Below are 23261 nucleotides of genomic sequence, written 5' to 3'. Positions count from 1 at the left end.
ATTTCTGAATTTTATGTCTTCCTATTCAAGCTCAATGAGCCAAAAAGGACATATTATTAAGATCTCTCAGCATGCAGCTCTTTGCTGGTTTTGAGCCATTTAGTTCTGTTCAAAGAATGAAGGTGTTTCAACATTACAGTTCTTAGAAATGTTTGGGGGTTTTTTTTGGTAGAGTCATACTAGTAAGAGAACAGCACCGTTTTTATGAGTTCTTAGTGGTTTGGTGCACATTGCCACATTGGAAGATGAAATCTCATGTTTGTCCCTCTTTATTTCAATCCAGTAAGGGACCTGAGCGCATGTACAGGTGATATGCTTTGTCTCTCCCCCTCCTCCCCCCGGTTTGATTTTTTTTTTTTTAAGGGGAGAGAGGACATGAATGTCTAGAGTGGATGTTTTCACGTCTCCACTTATGTCATCCAGCAGACTGTAAAATATAAAAATATTTGCAGGTTTGCTGCAAAAACCTCTTTGTTAAATTACTGCCTTTCTAAACAGTTGGCTGTTTTCACTCCTCTGAAAGCAGACTGTAGAAAAACATAAACTGTAATAGGTTACATTATTTGACTTCAAGCTGCAGTTCCAGCATATTCCTTTTTTCATTTCCCGTTACAATTTTATATGGTCTTCCTCAGGTTTTTATGGTACCTGACTGCTACAAAAGGTTAATGAAGTCTGGCCAATCCTAACTGGACTGTTTCATGAAATCGGTTTTGAATTCTCTTGTGTCTCATTGAAATATTTGTCTATTAATTTCAGTCAGGATTTATGTATTGTAATCAATACACATTGAATAAAATAGCTGATCCAAAATGTAACTATTTCTAATGTATTTTGGGACATTATGCTTACAGGTTGAGACAAAGGTGCTTTGCAACACTAAATAGGGAATTAAATCACCTTAGGTGTTAGGTTCTGAGCTCTGAAATATATACATGGTCTACTGTCATGATATAATTACTAATTTAAAAAGGGGTATCTTTTTAAAAAAATAAAATGCTTCCATGTGTAAGGTGCTATCTGAAGTATAAGAAATGTTCCAAATTAATGTCATGTGCAAATGAGCAAAGTGGTAATGTAACTAAGATTCTTCTTCGAGTGGTTGTTCATGTCCATTTAAAGTAGGTGTCTGCGCGCCGCATGCACGCCAGCCAGAAGATTTTCCCCTAGCAGTGTCCATAGGGTCGGCCCTGGCGCTCCCTGGAGTGGCGCCACTATAGCACCCTATAAAGGGGCCCTCCGACCCTCCACCCCCTCAGTTCCTTCTTACCGCCGGTGACGGCTAGCTGGAACTTCTCTTGCGCATAGCAAGTTAGCAGTGTCCTATCCTTGTGTATAGTCCGTGTATATAGTTACGTTATAGTTAGTTTACTTAGATCATTGTATATAGTTATTAGTGGTTGGGGGGTCACCCCCCCCCCAGGTTTCATCGCCTGCTGGGGCATGCCCGGGTCCCCCGGGTTTAAACTCTGCAAGGACTGCGGGAAATTCATGCCCAAGAGTGACCCGCACTCTGCTTGTTTGAGGTGCCTTGGAGAGAGCCACCAAAGAACCGGTGCTCTATCTGCAGAGGCTTTCGCCTGAGAACTCTCAAAGACAGAGCTCAAAGACTTTGGGTCTTCCTGTTGGAGGCTGCCCTGCAGCCTCTCTCAGACCTGGAACCGGCCAAGGCGGTGCCCGGCATATCTTCCTCGGTATGGAGCGCCCCGACGCCGGCATCAGGACTTAGGGTCCAGTCCAAGTCGTCTAAAACCCAGCACCGGACGGAGTCAGGTCATAGGAAGTTGGCCTCAGTGTGGCACCGCTCGCCGTCACTGGTGCCCGCTAAGAAGAGAGAGCCAGTGAGGGAACGGTTACCCCACCAGGACTCGAGGCTGACGCCGTCCGCGGGTGCAAGCGGACAGGCTGGGCTACAGCCCTCGACTGCTCCGTCGACTCCCGCACTGCAGAGAGGGCAGTCGAGTCCAGACCGGCCTAGATCCCCGGACCTCAGCGGAGACTTGTGCCTCCCTTTGACACCGGAGGTGTTCAAGGTGGCCTCAGACTTGATGGGAATCCCGGCGCCGGCCTCCCCGCACCGTAGGGAGTTGCCTACCTTGGCCCATCCCCCAGCACAATCGAGGAGCAAGCCGGCCATGCTGTCACCTCCCTCCCCGCACCGCGGCGCTAAGGTGGCACCGGATCAGATAAGAGGCTCCCCACTGCCTCAGCACCGCTCTCCAGCGGCCCCGGGTGCTGCTCCCCACAGGTCCTCGTACTCAGAGACTTCAGACTCAGAGACAGACTCTTACCGCTCCAGCCGGTCGCGAAGCAGGAGATCGGTTTCGGGGGTGAGCCACCAGCGTTACCCACAGTGGCAGCAGCAATGGCATCCGCCCTCGCAGTGGCCGTTTTGGACCCCCTGGGCCTACCACCAGTTGGTAGGCCAGGCGTTTGTTCCTCGATCAAGGTCGGCCTCGGTCTCCTTGGCATCAGTGGCCCCAGCGCAGCTGCCTCCTCCACCGGCACCTTCACCAGGCAGGGGTGTGCCATATCCAAGTTCAGCACCCCCTGTCCGGGCAGTGGCACCAGCAATGGCTATAGTTCAGGCTCAGCAGGCACCGCCTTGTATGCCAAGCCGCTCACTGGCGACCCCGGTACCGGTCGTGGTGCCGCATTTAGAATCGGAACTGGCCCCGCAACCACAGTGCCTTGTGCTGCAGGACCCCGAAGGACTGCACGCACCAGAGGAAGGGCCGATCCATGTAATTTCCTAGTCTTCCGCTCTGGACGAAGCAGTCTCGGGCACGGCTGCGGCACCGGCCCTGGAGGACGCCCGAATCCTCCAACAACTGCTCCAGCGAGCAGCTCAGAGCCTCGCAATTCAAGCTGAGGAAATTGAGATGGATGTGAACCCTGTAGTAGACATCCTGGCTCCCTCAGGGCCATCCAGGGTGGCTCTCCCGGGTGGCTCTCCCACTGATAAAGACCATAGTGGATACATCCCGCGCCTTATGGCAAATGCCAGCCTCACTGGCCCCTTCTGCCAAGAGAACGGAGCGGCGCTATTTCGTCCCCTCTAAAGGGTACAAACACTTGTACACCCACACCCTCCCAACCCCGGACTCCCTGGTGGTGGATGCGGCCAACCAACAGGAGCATCGGGTTTCAGGGGTCAATACCAAAGAGCAGGGATGCTAAAAGACTCAACCTCTTTGGCAGAAAAATGTACTCCATGGCAGGCCTGCAACTCCGCATTGCCAAGCAACAGGCAGTTGTAAGTCGATATGGTCAACATGTGTTCAGCCATGTCAAAGTTTACGGAGCTCTTTCCCCAGGACTCAAGGTCAGAGTTTTCGGCCCTGGTGGAGGAGGGGAAGCTGATCTCCCGAGCCTCTCTTCAGGCTGCCCTAGATGCGGCGGACTCAGCCTCACGCACCCTGGCCAAGAGCCTGGTCATGCGGCGGGGAGCCTGGCTCCAGGTCTCGGGCCTGCCCTATGAGGTCCAGCAGACCATTCAAGACCTCCCCTTCAAGGGGCAGATGTTGTTTTTAGAAAAGATGGACAAGCGTCTGCACAGCCTAAAGGACTCGCGGGCCACGCTTCACTCACTGGGCTTGCATACCCCTGTGACCCAGCGCAGGCAGTTTCGGCCGCAGACGGCCCCACGCCCCTACCAGCCTCTCGCCAGGAGCTGGGGCGCAGGCAGGGCAGAAATGGCAGGAGGCGTCACCAATGCCACATCTGCAGCATTTGCAGTGGTGTTGGGAGTGGTGCATTATGGGCAGCTATCCCACAGAGCACCTCTTCCCATTCTGGCGCAGTGGCAGATAGGATGAAGGGGCTCCAGGTCTCCTCTCAGCGAATCTCTTCATGGATCGTGACCTGTATCCGAGAATGCTACTGCATAGCTAAGACCCTTGGTCCTCGTATTCAGAGACTACGAATCCTGTAGTATTGAAGTCAGGCATTTTGCTGGAGCTAAGACCCCTAGTTCACAAGCCAATCAACTTCTAATGGAGTCCTGGGAAAGCATTCTTAATGATTTAGCTGACAATCTGTTTAGCTAACAGCTGATGCTGTTGTCCAGGCAATTGAGCTGATCCTAAGGGGCTTTAAGAATTTGCAGGACTGGCCTCCATATGCTGATGTGCTCATTGTTCCTTTTTGGTGATGTCATGGCCGTATACTGACTTTTAAAAGAGGGAATAAGGGGAGGAAGACTATTTCTGTGTATTTTCCCCTTTTGCAAACTCCATTTCTGTAATGGGTCAAATGGTGCAGGACTACTAAGACATCCAAATCCCTTGGTCTCTTTTTTTAATCCTGCCATCCCCAAGTCCTTTACTTCCCCCTAAATTCCCCACCTCAACTAGGGATCTGAAACAAATTGAAACAAAATAATGACTTTAGGAACTTTAACTTAGCCTTTAGTTCAGCTTAAGTGCATTTTAAAGCAACTCAGCTGCTTCTTTATCCCTGTTGGGTGCTGAAGCGAAACTGAAGGAGGAAGCAGCATTTTCCATTTGAAGTCCCTCCGATAACAGTGGGACTTCAAAGGGAAAAGTGCTGCTCTAGTGCTGTGTCCATGCTGCAGGGAGAAAGAAGTGGCTGGGCTGCTTTGCACTGAGTCTGTATTTAGGAATCTAAGGATTGTATTGAGATGTAAATCAGTTATTTTTGTTTTTAAGAGCCCTTGTTTAGGAGGCAGCTGCAGGGTAGAGAAGAACAGAGTAGAAGTATGAGAAGCGCAGTTAAAATCACCTCTCCCTTCCCAGTCCCCACCCCGAGTACACCTGCTTTGTCATGCTACTTCCAGATCCCTTTTCTGTTACACAGGGTCTCTGTAGGAGTATTGGGGCTTGCCTGTGTAGGGCAGCTTGCAGGATGGGAGCCCAGTTTGTTATAGTTAACATTTCCAACTTAGATTTTCCAAAAGAAAGTAGGAGCTCCCAGTGGCTACTGAGAAACAAAGGTCATCTAGAACAGTGGTTCTCAACCAGGATTCTGGGCCCACTGGGGACCGCAAGCTGCTTTCAGGGAGTCCGCCAAGCAGGGCCGGCATTAGACTTGCTCGGGTCCAGGGCAGGAAGATGAAGCCCTGCTGTATGAGGCTGAAGCCCAGGTCCCCGAGCCCTGCCACCTGGGCTGACCCTGAAGGCTAAGCAAGGAAACTTTGCAGGGCGCCCTGATTGCTGCTGCCTTGTACAAAGGCACCAGTTCCCGGCCAGTGGCAGTGCGGAGCCGGTACAGCGCGCAGAGCCCCATGGGCCCCCTGCCTAGGAGCCGGACCTACTGCTGGCCAATTCCAGGGCGCAGCACAGTGTCAGAGAAGGTAGGGACTAGCCTGCCTTAACTGGGTAGCACCGCCAATTGGACTTTTAACAGCCCGGTCACAGTGCTGATCAAAGCCACCGTGACCCAGTGCTTTACATTCTGCAACCCAATACTGGATCACAACCCACAGTTTGAAAACTACTGCTATAATAGACCCCTAATTCCTGGCTGAGTTACTGAAGTCCTCAGATAATGATTTAGAGACTTTAAGTTATATCCAGCATTTACACTAGTTTAAACTTGCAAGTGATTTTTGCCTCATACTGGAGAGGAAGGCAAAAAATCCTCAGGGTTTCTGCCAATCTGACCAGATGGAAAATTCCATCCTGACCTCAAATATGGTGATCAGACCCTGAGCATGTGGGAAAGACTCACACCTAGGAAAGAATTATCTGTGGTAACTCAGAGCCACCCCCAGCTAGTGTCCCATCAACTCAAAATAAGCATTAGTGCTGTTTGGAGGATTGCAACAAAAATTAAGTTTTGATGAAAAAAGGCAATAAAAAAATGTGCCTGGTTGTGTGGTATGTCCCATTTTCTGACCTGTACCTAAGCAGATGTTTTAGCAGGTTGTAAGTGAACTTTTCTGGTGACTTGAAGGTATTTCAGCCATGTGCCTCACAGTCACAACACATCTATACTGTGCATTGATAATCTGCTAATGTAAACCCTATTGCTATAATATCACTTTATGTTTAGATAGAACTGTATTGCATAATAATATGCTGTGCTATAATTACATGACGTGAACTTATTTCACGCCTGGAACATGCTCCTGTCTCTTGATTGTTGGGATGTAATTTCTTAAGTACCTTTTATAGGATCGAACCCTTCTATTCAGTCAGTGGTTCCCAAACTGGGGTTCGTGAAATGTTACAAGGGGTTCTCGGGGAAAACATTCCCTAATGGTGGGCAAAGCTGACCCTAAGGATCCTGGGCAGCATGGGGCCAGCAGCTCAGAGCCCCTGGGCTTCCAAGAGCTAAGCAGATCAAAGCAAGCATATCTATCACACTGAGGAGATTTAAACTTCAAGACTCCTTATAAGAAATGGATAGGGAGGTGAATATTTTTGGCTGTTTTTAAAATTAGATAGACAACTAGTATTGTTTTTAAACTTATTATGAAGAACAAGTTTAAGCTTTGTTGTAATGTGCATTGTTTGCCTGGACTGCTCAAGATCTGAATGCTTGCATAGGAGGAACTCTTTGAGTTGGTTTCTTAAATACCTTTATGCTGTTTCACATCTGATACTCCTTGATGAAGCATAGAAGTCTTGTCTTGTAACAGGTTTATTCAAAGTGATACAAGCTACGAAAGTGAGATCTTGGAAGAGTGTTGCCATTTTCATAATGTAATAAAAATACTGTAATGATAATAATAATAAGTAGTGTGTAACAAGCATATCATAAAAACAAATATTATATTTCCAAGATCACTGTTCTTATAATTTATACTCAGATAAAGGAACAAATCTCCTGGAAATATTCATTTTTAGAGGGGGGTTCATGAGACTTGACATTTTAGTGAAAGAGGTTCACAGGTTGTTAAAGTTTGGGAACCACTGTATTCAGTGTTTGGTGGAAAGACCATTTTTGGAATTATAACTTAGTTTTGCAAGTTGTTCAGTAGTTGTTTTTACTTATTCCCATCTTAAGCTTTGTTTGGACAGGTGAGATGATACCTTGAAAAGTAAGTTTACTTTATTGTGCCAGATGAGTGCTTTAATACCTTTTCAGTAAATGTGGTAGCACATTTAGCCAAGTAGATTTTCCTGAGGTGCTAACTCCTAACTTGAACATATAGGATTTTCCTTTCAAATGGCTGAAGCCAATGAGCTTGGACTAAATGGCTTGTGTACCCAAAAGTTGTAAACCAATACAGAAATAATCCTCAGTACTAACTCAACAATTAGATGCATCTGTGACACACTGCCCCATTGCAACATGAAGAAAAGCTTAGTGACACTGGGGCAGATTTCCAATCTCACCTACATCTTTTTCTCATGAAAATTCTTTCAAGTGAGTAATGGAATTCAGATCGGGGCTATTTTAAGGTAAACTGCTTAACATCTGAATTTACAGTACTTTTAATGTTTACCAAGGGGTATTCTTGCTTTTATACTTCAAATTGTTGGGAAAGAATCGTTTTTGTGAAATCTATCTGAGGATATTTAAGCACAATAATTTATTTTAACCCCATGCTACTCTGTTTCCTCCTGTAGGCAATTAGCCGTTATTTGCCAAGACGGGATCCAATTCTGAAGCCTCTCATCTATGAAATGGTCCTGCATGAATTTTTGGAGAGTGACTATGAGGTACTGTGTTCCAACACATCCATGTGTAATAGTCTTTACTAGAATATCATTAAAGAGCAATTTAGAAAATTGGTAGCAAACTCTACAGTAGTCAAATAGCTCACTGGTGCTAGATTTAACAACAAAGCAAAAATGAAAGCCAATAATGTTTGCAATAAACATTGAAATACTTATCGGTGCACTTGTTTAGAGACCCAAGTGTTGAGTCTGGTTAATAATAATCATTATTATTCATTTGTTTAACAACACAAAAGTATGCTAGGAGCCTTACAAAACATATAGAGTCCAAAAGAGGTTACTGTCTGTCTAATGGCATGATATGATTTGTGAAGACAAAAAAACCCAAAGGTGATGGAAAAGGGTGAATGGAGGGTAAAGTAAGGATGCTAAATGGCCAACAGATTGTGATTTGTGTATTCTGGAAGTAACCAGAATATCTCTTCAGTCTCAGTCCAAGTAGTTTGGTGATTCTGAAATGTAGCAATTTAACTACAGCCAATTATTTAAAATGGTATTAGTAATGACAGTATTCTCTCTTAGAGCTGGAACTTGAGAGGTGCTGACTGTCTTCAACTGAGGGCACTCAGTCCCTCACAGGAGTCACTCAGTGCCTCATAAGATCAGACCCTTGCATCCCAATCCTGGTACTTACTTATGCAGTGTGGAGTGCTATGACCATGCAGAGCCCCATTGACCGGAGAGGGCTCTATGACAAAACAGCAATCCACTTGTGTGTAACAAGTTGTGGGATAGAGACCTTTCATGGTAAGCTGCCTGGGTCAGAGAATGTTTTACGACGTTGTGTTGGACTACATTTTCAGAAAGCTGCATGTGCACAAATCGCAGTAGACGTGCACATAAATATGCAAATCATTTTTTTTCAGTGGATGTGTGTGTACACTATGGGCCTTAAAAATGAAGGTCCTACCTTTTTTGCATAAAAATGTGGACTGTGTGTCTCTGTCAGTAAAAGTGTATCTGTGGAAGTCTGAACATTTATCCTTATCTTTTTGGTTATTCCACATTTAAAAGCAATGTTAATTACTTAAATTTATCTGTTTTGTCCGAAGTAAACTGCCTCCTAGTACATCATGAGGGATTCTGTTTTGGCATACTGGTGGTGAAACTGTCTGTCGCTCGTCCTACGAAGTCTTATGTGAATAAAGTTAAATATGTTCACAAGTCTATCCAGGATCAGGGCCTAAAAAAAGCAAAACTTGTGCCCTCAATTTCATATTTTTGTGGATGCCCACAAGTGGGTGAAAAATGGCTGGTGCAATTTTAGAAGTCTAGCTGAGACTTCGTTGCGCTGAAATATTATTTAGTCAGCTCTTTCTATTTCTGTTAATCAATGATCACTTCCACTTTTAGGGTTTCGCAATGCTGATAAAAGAGTGGCCTGGAGATCTTTATAACAATGCGATCATAGTTCAAGTAGTAGTGGATCACCTGAAGAAAGATCCACAGAATAGGACCTTGCTCAGAACTCTTGCGGAATTGTGAGTGCATTTTAAACTCCTTTATATAAACCGAACGGTGCAAGACCATGTTTATTGAATGGTATGATATATTCTGTTAGCATTTGACTGCCTACCTCGATTGAAATTACCATCATCCATTTTTTGAAATATCAACCGCTTTCTGTTCCAGCTTCTCTGTATAGAGGTATTGATTGCAATCCTTAGCAGTTCTTTACTATTTCCTTTTCATTCGATAAAGGGAGTTAAAAATAAAGTCAAGGAATTCTGGTGCAAGATTGAATTTACCAGTTCCTTTGCCAAAACAAACAGCCCCCATCACTCTTTTGTGTTACTAGAACAAGCATCTTTTGTAACCAGTGTGTATTTCATAAAGAGAGAGAAGCAGTGGCATTTCTTTGTCCTCTATTTCAAATGTACTAAATTCTGTGTAGACTAGCTTTGAAATGTGTGACTGGAAAATATGTTTTAACTTGATCTGGTTTAGTGTTAGGGCTCTGCACTACGTACCCAGTTTCTCTTTCTGGTTAAGAGGTGCTGCATGTTTAGCCTCTGAACAGAGGACCATATATCTCTACTGCTCTATGATGCACCCTCCCACCTTTTAAGGAGTAGCACTGATGGCCTCTGCAGTGAGCTCTGTTTAGTTGTCCTTAACCAAAAGGACAGGGCTGTGGTTGTGGGGCTTGGGGGTGATGAAATTGGGGGCTTCACTGAATGGAGGGGAGCAATGGGATGGAACAAAAATCACATCAGGCTACTAGTTTACTAAACTGTTGAGAATCATATTGCCCATGTTTTTTCTCAGTGAATTATTTAAACTATTAATATTTTTGTTCCTCAAAACAAGTAACGTGTCCATTTTCATCCTAGTGCATGATTTTCTTAATTTCAAATGTGGATGGCTTTGTGTGTCATGACGTTATCTCTTTCAGATACACCTATGACCAGCGCTATGGCAAAGCCCTTGAAATTTACCTAACACTGAGACATAAAGATGTTTTCCAATTGATCCATAAACATAATCTTTTCAGTTCTATCAGAGACAAAATTGTTCTTCTCATGGATTTTGATTCAGAGGTATGATGATTTTTAATGATACTTTATCTCTTGCTGAAATATTTATGGCTCAAAGTCAGAAGTGAATGCCTGTTAAACAGAATGCTATAGAAATGGGATTGTGTTCTATGGCTAAACGCATTTGGAGGTGACGTGAAGGCACTTACTATATTTGCATCATCTGGAGTCAGGAAAACAAAAATAACATCATACATCCCTGAGAACAAAATCCTTCTCTCAAAATGCCATCGTGGATATTGGCTTCTGTATTCTGCTTTTCCTTCAGCCGCAGATCTCCTATTAAGCATCACCCAGGACTTTGACTGCTGTAAGACTATTGCTGTGTTTCCGATCAAATTAGGAAGGTTAGCGAGCCAAAAAGTAATAAACATTTGGGGAAGTGGATTTAACCTCACACACACATTTTAGATAGTCTTGCCACTTTTCTTTGTATGCTGCTGACTAATTTGCTTGCAAAAGTACAAGATGATCAACCTAATTCCCAACCTAAGTTAGTATTCTTTCCTTGAAATTGGCTAGAATGCAGGCAGATGAACTTTTCTTGGTGAATGAATGACTTGAGCTTTGAGGGATGAAAATTACCCCATCCATGAGCTGAATCTGCAGCCCATCTGCTGTTGCTGCTGTAGCCTTGAGGCAGAAACGGAGACTTTGGTATGCTTGGTATCATTCTTGGTGTTCTGTCTTTACAAGTGTTTAAGTACAGTGGGTCTGTGATTTCACGTGAGAGATACAGTAGGTTATGTCTGAAGATCAGGATTTTGACATGAGATTATTTCCGGTGGTGGTGGTGGTGCTGGGGAACAAAATTGGATCCATTTGGCCACACCCCGATGTGCTTATGCCTGCCCATATACTGGTCTACATAAAGTTATCCTGTTAATTTGTGCCAGGGTTTGCCAGGACTGAGCGTTGGCACCTCTTGACTTGTCAGTTCATAGCCCCAACACCCCTGGGTTTGCTGGATCAGCCCTGGCACCTAATTGCTTGAGCCCCAGTATCTCTTTCATTATTAATTAAGTACTGCCTGGAGCCCACCTTACTATTGGGGGTTTCTGCACTAAAAAATTCAAAATTCTGCAAATTTTATTTGTCAAAATAATGCAATATAATCACACCAGTTTCAATTGTTTAAATAACTTACCAAAACTACAATACAGAAAAAAGTCACATTAACTATTCAGCATTTCCTAAATACATGAAAGTTAAGTTACAAAATACTTGGTAACTACTACCCTGCATTCCAGTTATAATCCTGGATTTTCATTTAAATTACATCACAGAACACCAAACGGGGGATGGGGGGGAGGCAAGAATGTCATTTTAAATTGCTCAGACTTTCACACATGAAAGTCATACAGTTTTGCTAATCATTAGGCCTAGCTGGGTACTTTGGGAAGTGCTTGGTTCTGATTGTCCTGACATTTTATTGACTGCTTGGTAAATGTTTTATTTACCCTCAGAAGTCTTTTAGTTTTAAAAAATGAGTAGGTAAAAATCTAACCCCATTGTGCCACTTTGGCACAGGAAAAAAAAGTGAGAAAGTGAATAGCTGCTCCTAGCTGATTCCCTTACTGACATTTATAGGGCTTTACATCACTCTGGCAATGTAGGGGTCTTATAACTTGTACAGGTTTTTATGCTGCTGGGGAAGTTGACTGTGAATGAGAACAGTTAACTAACAATAGAATAATTAACAATGTTACTATGTAGACAGGTGTTACAGGTCTCTTTGTTGCTTTTTACAGATCCAGACTAACACGGCTACCCCTCTGATACTTGTCACTATGTAGACAGGTTTCTCCATATCTGCCTCAGAGAATAATCAATTAACCATCAACCACAACTTTAACAAAATGTCGCTTTTGTCTTTTTACAAAAGCTTTTTTCTTTAACTTGAAAACAGACAATTTTCAGTAACATGATACTAATATTTAATTGTGTTTTTTCAATTCTCAAGAAGTTACATTTTACTAGGCAGGCCGGCAGGCAGGCTGCTGCATTTCTGCCTCGGGGACAGAGCCTTGTTCCTGCATAACAAAAAGACCTACCCTCCTCCACTCCCCTTGAGCTGCAGTGTCAAGAGAGAGGGACAGAGTCTCTATTGCTTGTTGGCCAGCCCCGCCCCCTGATGGTGATCAGTGTTTCTCCCACAGGCACGCACACCCCGCCTGCAGTGATTTGCATCTCTGAAGCTGCTCCAGGCACGCTGGAACAGACGAGCTGCCTGCGCTGGCAGTGAAGAGATGCGTGTGTCCCCCCCCGATTTCTTTTGGGGTTTTGTGTGCTGGGGGACACAGCAATATGCAGATCATTTGCATTCTGTGCCCCTGCATGCCACACTGGGGTGTGGATTTCCTATACATACCTTATCTGTAGCCAACCTGTCCCTTTTTACAGTGTTACTACAATGATTCTGCTGCAATAGGGCTGCAGTCTTCTGGGGACCATGATGTGGTGGGCATACTTGACATACATCATGTAATGTTGACTTCCACTGAATGCAGGAGCTTATGAAAAGTATTCTGTGGAATATTTGATAAATTCCAGTTTGAAGTAAATTAATTTCTCCCTTTAAATACTGACATTTTGCAGACTGCTATCCAAATGAATGCAAATGAAACGTGTGTGTCTACAATATCCGGATGATCAATAAGAGTCTTTCTGGATATCATATGCTGCTTTTGCATACCCATTCTTAGCTGTACTCCTTTTACTTCATTTACAGAAAGCTGTGGACATGCTATTGGATAATGAAGATAAAATTTCAGTGAGTATAAACACTTCACTGAGTTGTCATCAGCTGACTGCGCTACACATCTTTCTTTCAGTTCTGTAGGTCAGATAACTGTCAGGATTCCTAACCCATGTGTTTACTTTTTTTTCTTTTTTTTTTTTTAGATTGACAGAGTTGTAGAAGAATTAGAAAACAGACCTGAGTTACAACATGTGGTAAATATTAGTGTTTGCTGTTTATTTTTGAGCTGAATAAACTTTCTGCTGGAGCTCTCTCTTGGCATCCCTTTATAAATACGGTTAGCTGTTGATAAGCAGATCCATCTCCTACTGCCGTAGCAGGGAACGAAGGTACACGACATCGAAGTCTTTTAGCCAGAGATGAGCTACATGAGTGGATGAGACACAGATTGGCTCCTCTGACCATTCTACTTTAACTTTGACCCAAAGACATTTGTAGAACAGTAAAATGATTTTCTTTTTAAATGAATTCTTCTGCCCTCCTCATGCCGTACTGAGGGCCGTCACCTATGGTTCTGGACTGTAAAGCAGCCCAGTTGTACTGTCAGTTACTTTTTCCCTTGCATCCCTCCTCCCGTCCTTACAATAGAAGTGTTGCCCAGCATGATGCTTTCCTTCCAACTAATACAGTGGAATATGAGTGTAATTTACAGATGCATTTCCCTGCTTGATAGAAAAAGTGAACCATTTGGATTTCCAGAGCAATAACTTCCATAAAGTGTTTGTCTTATTTCATGCAGAACTACACCATCAACCTTAAACTGTATTAGGGAGGGAAGCTTGTCCTATTTAGCAACCGTTGCTGCTGTAGATAGGAGGGGGTCAAAGCTTTAACCTGATGGGGTCAACTGAGTTGTATAATGGACATCTAATTATAGCAGACACATGTATTAAGTGTAGTTTGGTGTCAAAGAGCCTTATAAAGCAAAGAAGATTAACTGCATGCCCAACAGCTAAGAGGCTGCATCAGTTTCAAATATTGTGTCTGCTTCCCTTCGAATAAAAATAACTTTTAAAGTAATCCTCTCATAATTCCTGTTTTCCAGAGGGGAGGAGCTTCACACATTCTACCACGTGCAGTTAATTTATAGTTTGAAATACCTTATTTAATGTTTTACCCATTACGTGCATGCTGTATTTTTCATTTGATCTCTCTCACAAAACTTGACCCATGGTCATCCAATCAATTGAGCTTATCTAGAAAAATAGAAAGCTTCCCATAATGTTTTTCTCCTAGGTTTTTGGTGAAATAGAAAATGCAATAATTTTATGAATGAAAGAATGTCATACTCAGTAACAAAGAAAGCACCTATCTCAAAGTACTGACAGAAATAGTTGCTTAGCAAAGCTGGCCTGGGATACAGCTATAATGGAGGTACTGTAGGAAAAACCTAAAGATTTGTATTCTATCGTCCAATGCACTTTTTGGTTCAGTCTCAAGGAAGTTACTAATATGGTTGTGGTGAAAGTTTCACAGTGTATTATGAATTTATTTTATGAATGTTTGGCTCTGATACTTTTTGTTCATGCAGTATTTGCATAAGCTTTTCAAAAGAGACCATCATAAAGGACAGAAATACCATGAAAAACAGATCAGTCTCTACGCTGAATACGATCGTCCAAACCTCCTGCCGTTTCTCAGAGACAGCACACATTGTCCGCTAGAGAAGGTAAGCCAGAGATCTGAGAGATGTCTTTCTTGGCTTGGTATGTCAGCCGCTTGCTGCATTGCAAATTTGTTAATGTGTGTGCCACTGCCCTCTACTGGATCAAAAGAGAACTGCTCAAGATACTGACAGCTAACGGTTTCTCCAATACTCAAGAAACAGAGGCTTATGTCTTTTTGAAGTAGAAGGTCCTGAGTTCTGTTTTCCATGCTGAATATATATAGGTTAGCTGTTGGCCTGTGTACAGTCCTTATGTAGCTCTGGCTTGTAGTAAGAAATCAAGGATCATATTGCAAAGTTTAGGGCTTAGTTTTATCGCTTGAAAGCAGGGCACATAAAGCTGTAGTTTTAGTAATTTAGTTGGATGTATTTAGTTAGCTATTATAAATGTGTAAAGGTCTATTTAACGTGTATTAGGGAGAGGGGAATGGCATTAATAAACCAAAAGTTCATTTCACTGTTTAAATTGAGATCCAGACTGTGATTTTCCCTCCCCCAGCCCACCCCTCACAAACACACACACCCAGCCCCAGATTTCACTTCCTGATTGAAGGCTGGTGCCAGAGGGTATTTCTTTGTTATCAGTGGCAGGACTCAGAGCAGATGCAGGGAGAAAACCGACAGTCCCAGCCTAGGACTAAGCCTGGATTGTATGACTGTCATTAACTGAAGATGGGGAGTGGGAAATGTCATTTGCTTTGAGCTTTAGTTCTCAACTACCCCAAAAGAGACACAATTGTCCTGTGATCTACCAAACTGCACAATCCTTTAGCCACAAAGAATTGTGGGAGTTGTCACAGGAAGAAACATTGGAAGGAGGGCAGGGTCTGGGGTGCTGAGAGTGTTGGCTGGTGCTGCAGCATGCCTCACTTAACTTAATCATGCCTCAGTTTTGTTTTATTTTGCTTTTCCAAAAGGTTCACATGGCCTGTGAGAGCCAATACGGGCTTGTGATTACATCAAGCAAGTGGGAGACAAGAGTTTCTGTTCCCAGATTACTTTGGCCCTGGTCCTGTAAACTCGTGTACGCTCACATAACTTTACACACATCAGAAGTCTCATTTATTTTAATGGGACTCCTCAAATGAGTAAAGTTGCTCGCATGCATACCTGCTTGCGGGATCGGCGCCTTTGTGGCATTAGGTATATCTCTTTTTTCTCTGTGGCTCACTTGGCTGATTTGTAAAATGAGTGCAGTACTTGTCTACTTCATTCGTATACTAGAATCTGAAAACCCATGCTATCACAGGATGTAATTGATAGTGTCATTTGTAAAAAAGCCAAAAATGGCTAACAACTTAAAAAAATGGATGGTAACAGACCACAGGTCCAAGTGATGATTTAACTTTGGTGATGTTCTAAACAGAAAAGAGCTTTCAATCAAGCTCGTAGCTGTTTTCATTGCTTCACACTGATTCAACAGACTGTTTTGCGATTACTGCATGTGCTGATTGTTTTGGTGGTGTGGGTGAGTTGTATTGATTTGTGCATGGGTTGTGCTGTGCTAGGAGAGTTGTGTGGATTTGTGCAGATGGCAAATGAAGCGGGAGTGCTGCAGTCAAGGACTGTGTGATTGGGATTACCGTATATGCTGATTATGTGGTTGTTGTGTTGATTTGTGTCGGGGAGCTTGTGCTGGTAGATTTGTATTGGTGACGGTTGGGCATATGGGTTAGGTAGTTGGGTCAAGTAATCCATCATTTGTGCACTCTCCCTTATATAACCATGAAATTGTTGCATGCAGATTAACTATGGAGTAAGATTGATGATTAGTTGAATTTCCTCTGATGTTGCAATGGTCTAGGGCCCTTGGCATGGCATAGAAACATGTCTTACTGTAGCTAAACAACATGTGGGTGTAATTCATATGGTCAAAATGGCGAGAACTTAAAAATTGGATGGTAACAAACTGCAGAACCCAGTGACAGTTCAGTCTGGTGATATTTTGAACAAAAGGAGCTTGTAGCTGCTTCCATCACTTCACACTGACTCTATAAACATTTTAGGCTTCAGAGTGAGACAGAAAGTGACCTTCCTGGAATCTTCGTTTTTGCATGTGTAATCTAAATAATATATAAAAATAACATTACCAAGGTTATAAAGTCAAGTGCTCAAAAGTAAGGAAATGCTACTGTTAAATTTGTCCATGCAATCTTAATTTGGCCATCTTATGCATATGCATTATAATAGTCTTTAATGAAATGATCACATACATATTTCACAGGGAGACTGTGAAATCCTGCTTCTATTCGTGGAGGAGAGTGTACTCTAGTTAGCATAGGCTTTTCTACCTATTTCCCCCCAAGTGTGACGCCCTTATGCCCTGTCCCCTCCAGACTGTACTCTCCACTCCCAGTTTTAGTCTCCCTCTTTTCCTTGCTCAATTCTGCCCTCTGTTGGCCTCTAGTTGCCCACATGCTTATGTTTCCTGTCCCTACTGGCTCTCTGTCCCCCCTCCAAGGGCCCCTCATCTAGTCTTTGCCTCTCCTCCCCCGACCCATCTTTTTGTCCACATCTTTTTGCGCAGCTAGTTCCAGTTGTCCTCTCACACCTTGACTTCTCCTCATCAGAACTCTCCTCCTTGCCCCCACCACGCACATTGATTCCCATTCTCCTTGCCCAGCCATTCAGTGTCTTCTGAGGACAGAATAGATTATGTAATGGTCCCTTCTGACATTAAAGTCAGTGAATTCTCTGGACCCCTGCAGCTCTTGGACCTAGTCTTATCCCATTCTGTCTTTGCCCAGTCAGTCCGTCAGCTCCACTTCCCAACTCTCAGTTCCCCATTTTCTCCTCACCCCCTGACGCATTCCCCCCCGCCCAGGAATCCAACTTCTCTGCCCCCCTCCATCTGGTTCTTCTCCCTCTCTGCTTTTGCACTGCTTGGGCATCGCAAGGGGGTCATTGACAGCAAAGAGAGAGAGGTTCCCTGCTCTCAGTTACTGTGCTCAGCCCCAGCATGGCATGCAGCAGTCTAGAGCTGCAGTTGCAAGTGAAGTCCTTCTCCACCCCGGGCTGGGGCATGCCCAGTGTTTAGCTGTTTAGCTGTGAAGCTCTAGCAAGTCTCTGCTGAGCATGTGCGAACAGCAGTTTTTCAAGGGCTTATAATTAATTTATCCAAATATGGTCATATTTTCATTGGGATGGCAAAAGGCACATCCATGACACAAAGGTCGCTCTCGTGCCAAATTTCAAGTCCTTGTTTCAAAGTATGGGACCTGTAGAGCATTTTAAAGAAAAGATTGCTAGAATGTTTAACAAGGGCAAAACAACATTTTTCCAAAACCTTGATCTTGTCTGAATCATTTTGGCTGAAATTTAAAAATAATAATAATTATGGGAAATTTCAGCCCAAGCTGTTAAAATTTGACAAAGTTATAAGCAAAACAGGCTCTGACAATGGAAAGTGCTGAGCAACCTCAATAAACAGGTGAGGCTACCAGCCCTGCCTATGAGGAGTGCAAGTAATTGTTGTTCCATTATGGCTCAGTGTATCATTATTTTAGAGAAAGAAGTTTGAAGAAAAAAATCTCTTGCTAAATTAATTTTGAACAGATTCCCTGAAGTAAAGTTAAAAATTGTGAGCACCAATAATAATTTTTTTCTCCATTTTTTTTTATATCAGCAGCATCTTCATAGGGCCAGATTTTTATCATGATGTCGTGCACATATTGCCTTATTTTTGAGATAAGCATCTGAGATTCATATTTCACCTATAGTTTTATAGGTGACTTTGTATAATGTACAACATATGATTCATAAGTGTTTCATGGTTGTAGGTGCAGTGATCATGAATATACAAAAACTTTGCAGACACGTAGGTGTACAATGACTGCAACTAGTTTTACAAAATTCAGACAAATAATTTGATTGCTTACAGTTAATTACAATATAACAATAAACCCCTGTTATGCTAATTTGCCTAGCAGAAGGGTATAGGGTTGGGCGTAAGACTCAGTGTTACTCTATTGTTGGTTCTGGCTCCCTTGTATTGCATCTAGGCTCAAGAGTTTACTGAACTCTATTACGCTAATTTCATAGTTATCCTTTACTTCTAGCTGTTAAGGGAAAAAGCTTTTCATAGGAAAATAACTGGCACAAGAGTTCATAACAATGCCAGATGAGCGATTTCGCCATGTGAAATGGTCTGCATTTTTATAACGTACTCTGAACGTGGATTTAAATTATAAATGCTCCTTCAGCAGGAACTGTTAAGGTCTATTTTGGGTAATAAACCATGTTTGAGAAAATTAATGTTTATATAATCTTTGCTTCAGAAGATGTATAAATACGTATATCCATAACAATTGTAACAGTTTGAATCTCTGATCTCCTCTGCCATATTTTTCTTATTATTTCACAAAAGATAAAGTAGCATACACAATACTATATTCCATTTAAAAGTGATCAGCAAGCTTTTCTTCAACAAGAAGGTCAAACAAGTGATATTCAATTCAAGGCCAGACAGTATGGGTATATATGTAATATTACTACTCCTTCGAGTGCTTGTTCACGTCCATTCCACGTTAGGTATGCGCGTGCCGTGTGCACGAGTGTCGGAAACTTTTCCCTTAGCAGCTCTCATTGGGCTGCCACGCCCCTCATCCCCCCCGCAAGTGGCGCCACTGCACCGTGCATATATATCCCTGCTGGCCCAACTTCTCTAGTTCCTTGTTACGGTCCATGGCAGTGTTGGAACAACCTCTTGCTCTGAGAAGCAATCCCTTAGCTTTAGAGTACATAACTGTTATCAGGTCGTTAGCATTCCCTTGTTTTGGACACTTAACAGATTAGGTGCTTGGAGGCTTCCAGCACCTGTCCCAGGCCGCGGGGCATGCCACAGGGCCACGGGTTTAAGGCTTGTGCCACATGCCACAAGCCTATGCCAATTAGTGACCCCCATGACTCCTGTCTACATTGCCTGGGGGAAGCACACCAAACAGAGAAGTGTAAGATTTGCAAGGCATTTAAGCCTGAAATAAAGAGAGAGAGACTTTCATTTGGAGCAGTTGTTAATGGAGGCCGTGCCACAGCCATTGGGACTGGAGCACCCAACACTGGCTCCAGCCTCCTCGGTGCGGAGTGCCCCAGAGTTGGCAAGAGACCTAGTGCCAGATAAGCACCACAAGCCGCTCATCCTCCCCGGTGCTGCCCAAAACTAAACCAAAGGAAGGGCGCGGATGTTCCCTACAAAGGAGACCGGCACCATCTAAGGAACTGGGCACCAGGAAGAACGTGATTGGCGCTGGCACCACAAGTCCCACTGAATCCAGCGCCAAGTGAACTCAGTGAGAATGATGGGATCGAGGGAGTAATAGATCAACCCTCCATGCCTGACACCTTTTGAGGCAGCGAAGGACCACATTGGGCTGTTGACAGTGGGCCCCCTCCTGACCAAGCAGAAGCCTCCGGCACCCAGGTCCGGGGTGCTGTCGAGGGGAAAGCCAGCAATGGTGCACCATTCGAGGACACCGTCCCGGCATCACTCCTGGCATTGTTCCCAGTCAAGCTCCTAGTCTGTGGACTCTGTTACCCCGATGCAGAGAGAAGTCTCGGTACCGGAGGTGAGTCAGTGCACAGGGTTAGTGCAAGGGACCCGACGCTCTCCAGCAGCCCCCCCAAAGACCGGTACCGGGCAAAGGTGAGCTGGTCATCGCCGAAGGTTTCCAGAAGTCACTGGTCCAGGTCGCAGGGGCACCGGTCCCAGTACTATTTCCGATCAGCAAGAAGCCGCTCGTTGACCTCCCACTGGCACAGATCGATGGCACCGCTGTGGCCTTCACGTTTGGCATTGCTGGAGTCCAGCGCTAAGTCGGGCCAATACAGTTACGTGCACCGGACAACAGAGAACACCAGGCTTGGTGGCAACCCCAGTTAGGACCGCCAGGACATTGGCCCTTCTGGACCCCTTGGGCATACCACCCAGTGGCAAAGGGCTCCCTTCAGAGCTACTTGGTGCACCGGTCCTGGTCCCTGCATCAACGCTCCTCCATGCAGGAAGGTACGGTGTCCAGAGCACCTGCACCTTCGCCGAGCGAGAGACTGGAGAGACTGGCACCAAGTCCGGTGCTGCCCAAAGTCAGCTGTCCTGGCCCGAGCTGGAATCCCCTCCCGCGGGGGAAGGAGACCAAGGAGACCAGCAGGAGGAAGCTGAGTAGCTGCTGACCTCCTCGTCATCCCCGGATTAAGCGGTAGCAGGCAGAGCGGTAGCAGGGCCTCCACCAATAGACCACAGAGCCCACCAAGAGCAGCTGCATAAGGTTGCTCGTAACTTTGGGTTGCAGGCCGAGGAGACGGTGGAGCAGGAGGACCCCAAGGTGGACATCCTGAGCCCAAGAGTCCACCCAGAATAATGCTTCTGCCCATTAAGAGCATACAGTCGAACTATAAGACCATATGGCAGACCCCAGCCTCCAACACTCCAACAGCCAAAGGTGTGGAGCGCAAGTACTTCGCCCTGTCAAAGGGGCGTGACTTCTTGTTTTGCCACCCAAGCCCATGTTCCCTGGTAGTCTCGGCGGGAAATGAAAAAGAGCACCATGGGCAGCAGGCCCCGGCCCCCAAGGCCAAGGAAGTGAAGCACCTGGACCTGTTTGGCAAGAAGATGTATTCCTCAGGGGGGCCTCTAGTTTAGGATTGCTAACCAGCAGGCATAACTTCAATTCCTGGGCGGAAGTGGGGACGTTTAAGGACAGCCTCCTGCAGGGTTCCCAGTAGGAGTTCATGGTGCTGGTGGATGAAGGCAAGGTCATAGTGAAGACCTCTCTCCAGGCGTCCTTGGATTCGGCAGATACGCTAGCCAGAGCAATCGTGTCTAGGGTGGTCATGCGACACTTAGCAGAGCGAGGAGTCAGGTCTGCCGCCTGCGGTCCAGAACTCACTCCAGGACCTCCCCTTCGAAGGGTCCGGGCTTTTTTCGGACCAGATGGACGCAAAGCTACATAGCCTCAAGGACTAGAGGGCTACACTCAAGTTGCTGAGTATGCACACTCTGGCGACTCAAAGGAAGCCCTTCAAGCCACAACCACCTCCTCAGCATCACTACCAGCCTCGTCCTAGGCACAAGCCCTACCGCAGGTGAAGCAGGGATAACAGGAGGTAACATAATAACAACAACAACAATAGCTCCAATAGGCCGGGCCAAAGCCAAGGCCAAAATAAATCCAAGCCGGGCCCTAAACCAGGCTTTTGAAGGTGCGCTCAAGGACAGCATACCAAACCAACCACTGGATCCCTCCTCTTGTTTCCTGAATCGCCTGCCCATTTCTCCTGTGCCTGGTCCAGCATTACATCGAACCGTTGGATGTTACGCATGGTGCGAAACGGTTCTCCTCCCTGCCTACCCCCCACCCTCCTTCCCTCTTCAGGGACCCCTCTCAGGAGCACCTCCTGGAAAAGGAGGTTTGCACACTCCTAGACGCAGGGGCGATAGAGATGGTATTGAAAGACCTAAAAGGGAAAGGGTTCTACTCCTGATACTTCCTCATTCTCAAGGCCAAAGGAGGCCTTCAACCCATTCTAGACCTACGCGGACTCAACAAGTTCCTGGTCAAGGCACGGTACTGCATGGTCTGTCTGGGCACCATCATCCTTTCCCTGGATTCAGGAGACTGGTACACTGCCCTCGACATGAAGGACACATACTTTCATATCGCCATCCACTCGGTGCATCACCAATTCCTGCATTTCACTGTGAACCAGGAACATTACCAGTTCACGGTTCTCCCGTTTGGCCTAGCTGTGGCCCCACAGGTGTTCACAAAATGAATGGCGGTAGTGGCAGCCTTCTTACGGAGGCAAAGGATTCAAGTTTACCTGTACCTCGACAACTGGCTCCTGGTGGGCCGGTCCAAAGAGGAGGTTCGGTCCCACGTACAGGTGGTCCTGAGACTATTCCGCACTTGTGGTCAACATGCTCAAATCCACCCTCATTCCAGTGCAGAAGGTGGAATTCATAGGGGCAGCCCTAGATGCGGTACAGGCAAAGGCGAGCCTTCCAGTATCATGATTCCTGGCCATCCAGCAGGCAATGACCTTCCTGTGCCAGTTTCCCACTACAACGGCCAGATGCTGCCTGAGGCTGCTGGGTCACATGGCAGCATGTACGTATGTGGTCAAGCATGCTAGACTAAAACTCAGGACGCTGCAGGCTTGGTTCGCACATGTATACTGCCCAGGCAGGGACCCCCTGAACTTGGTAGTAACAGCCCTGGGGGACATGCTAGACTCCTTGTGTTCGTGGCAGTCCCAGACAGTGGTTTGCGAAGGCATCCCTTTTGCCGCACAACAGCTGGACCTGACACTTGTGACTGATGCATCGGACCTCGGATGGGGTGCTCACCTAGGGGACCTCAGGACTCAGGGCTTGTGGTCAGGAGCAGAGTGGTCACTCCATATCAATGTGAAGGAGCTCAGGGAGGTTCGTTTAGCCTGCCAGACCTTTCATGCCACTTTGAGTGGTCACAGCTTGACAGTTCTGACAGACAACACAACCACCATGTTTTATATAAACAAGCAGGGCGGAATCCATTCCTCGCTGCTCAGCCACAAGGCTCTCCTCCTCTGGAACTTTTGCATAGCCCACACCATCCACCTGGAGGCATCATACCTCCTGTGGGTGTGGAACGAACTGGCAGACCACCTCAGCA

The 23261-nt window shown here is 45.3% G+C and overlaps 1 protein-coding gene across 7 annotated transcripts in view; it reads left to right on the top strand.

The window, feature by feature from the left end:
• VPS41 (VPS41 subunit of HOPS complex) overlaps nucleotides 1–23261 on the top strand; it is a 179557-nt gene that overhangs the window by 118236 nt on the left and 38060 nt on the right. For 6 of the 7 annotated variants that reach the window (XM_030551381.1, XM_030551378.1, XM_030551380.1 and 3 more), the window contains 6 exons: nucleotides 7539–7631; nucleotides 9003–9130; nucleotides 10045–10189; nucleotides 12918–12959; nucleotides 13091–13141; nucleotides 14479–14616. In XM_030551381.1, coding sequence (XP_030407241.1) covers nucleotides 7539–7631; nucleotides 9003–9130; nucleotides 10045–10189; nucleotides 12918–12959; nucleotides 13091–13141; nucleotides 14479–14616 — 597 coding nt within the window. Of the gene's footprint in view, nucleotides 1–7538; nucleotides 7632–9002; nucleotides 9131–10044; nucleotides 10190–12917; nucleotides 12960–13090; nucleotides 13142–14478; nucleotides 14617–15530; nucleotides 15757–23261 lie in introns of all 7 variants that reach the window. The other variant, XR_003998896.1, reaches the window with a different exon arrangement.

This window comes from Gopherus evgoodei, chromosome 2 (genome assembly GCF_007399415.2).
Source record: "Gopherus evgoodei ecotype Sinaloan lineage chromosome 2, rGopEvg1_v1.p, whole genome shotgun sequence".
NCBI classification, from domain to species: Eukaryota; Metazoa; Chordata; order Testudines; family Testudinidae; genus Gopherus; species Gopherus evgoodei.
This window is presented reverse-complemented; position numbering and strand designations above follow the sequence as displayed.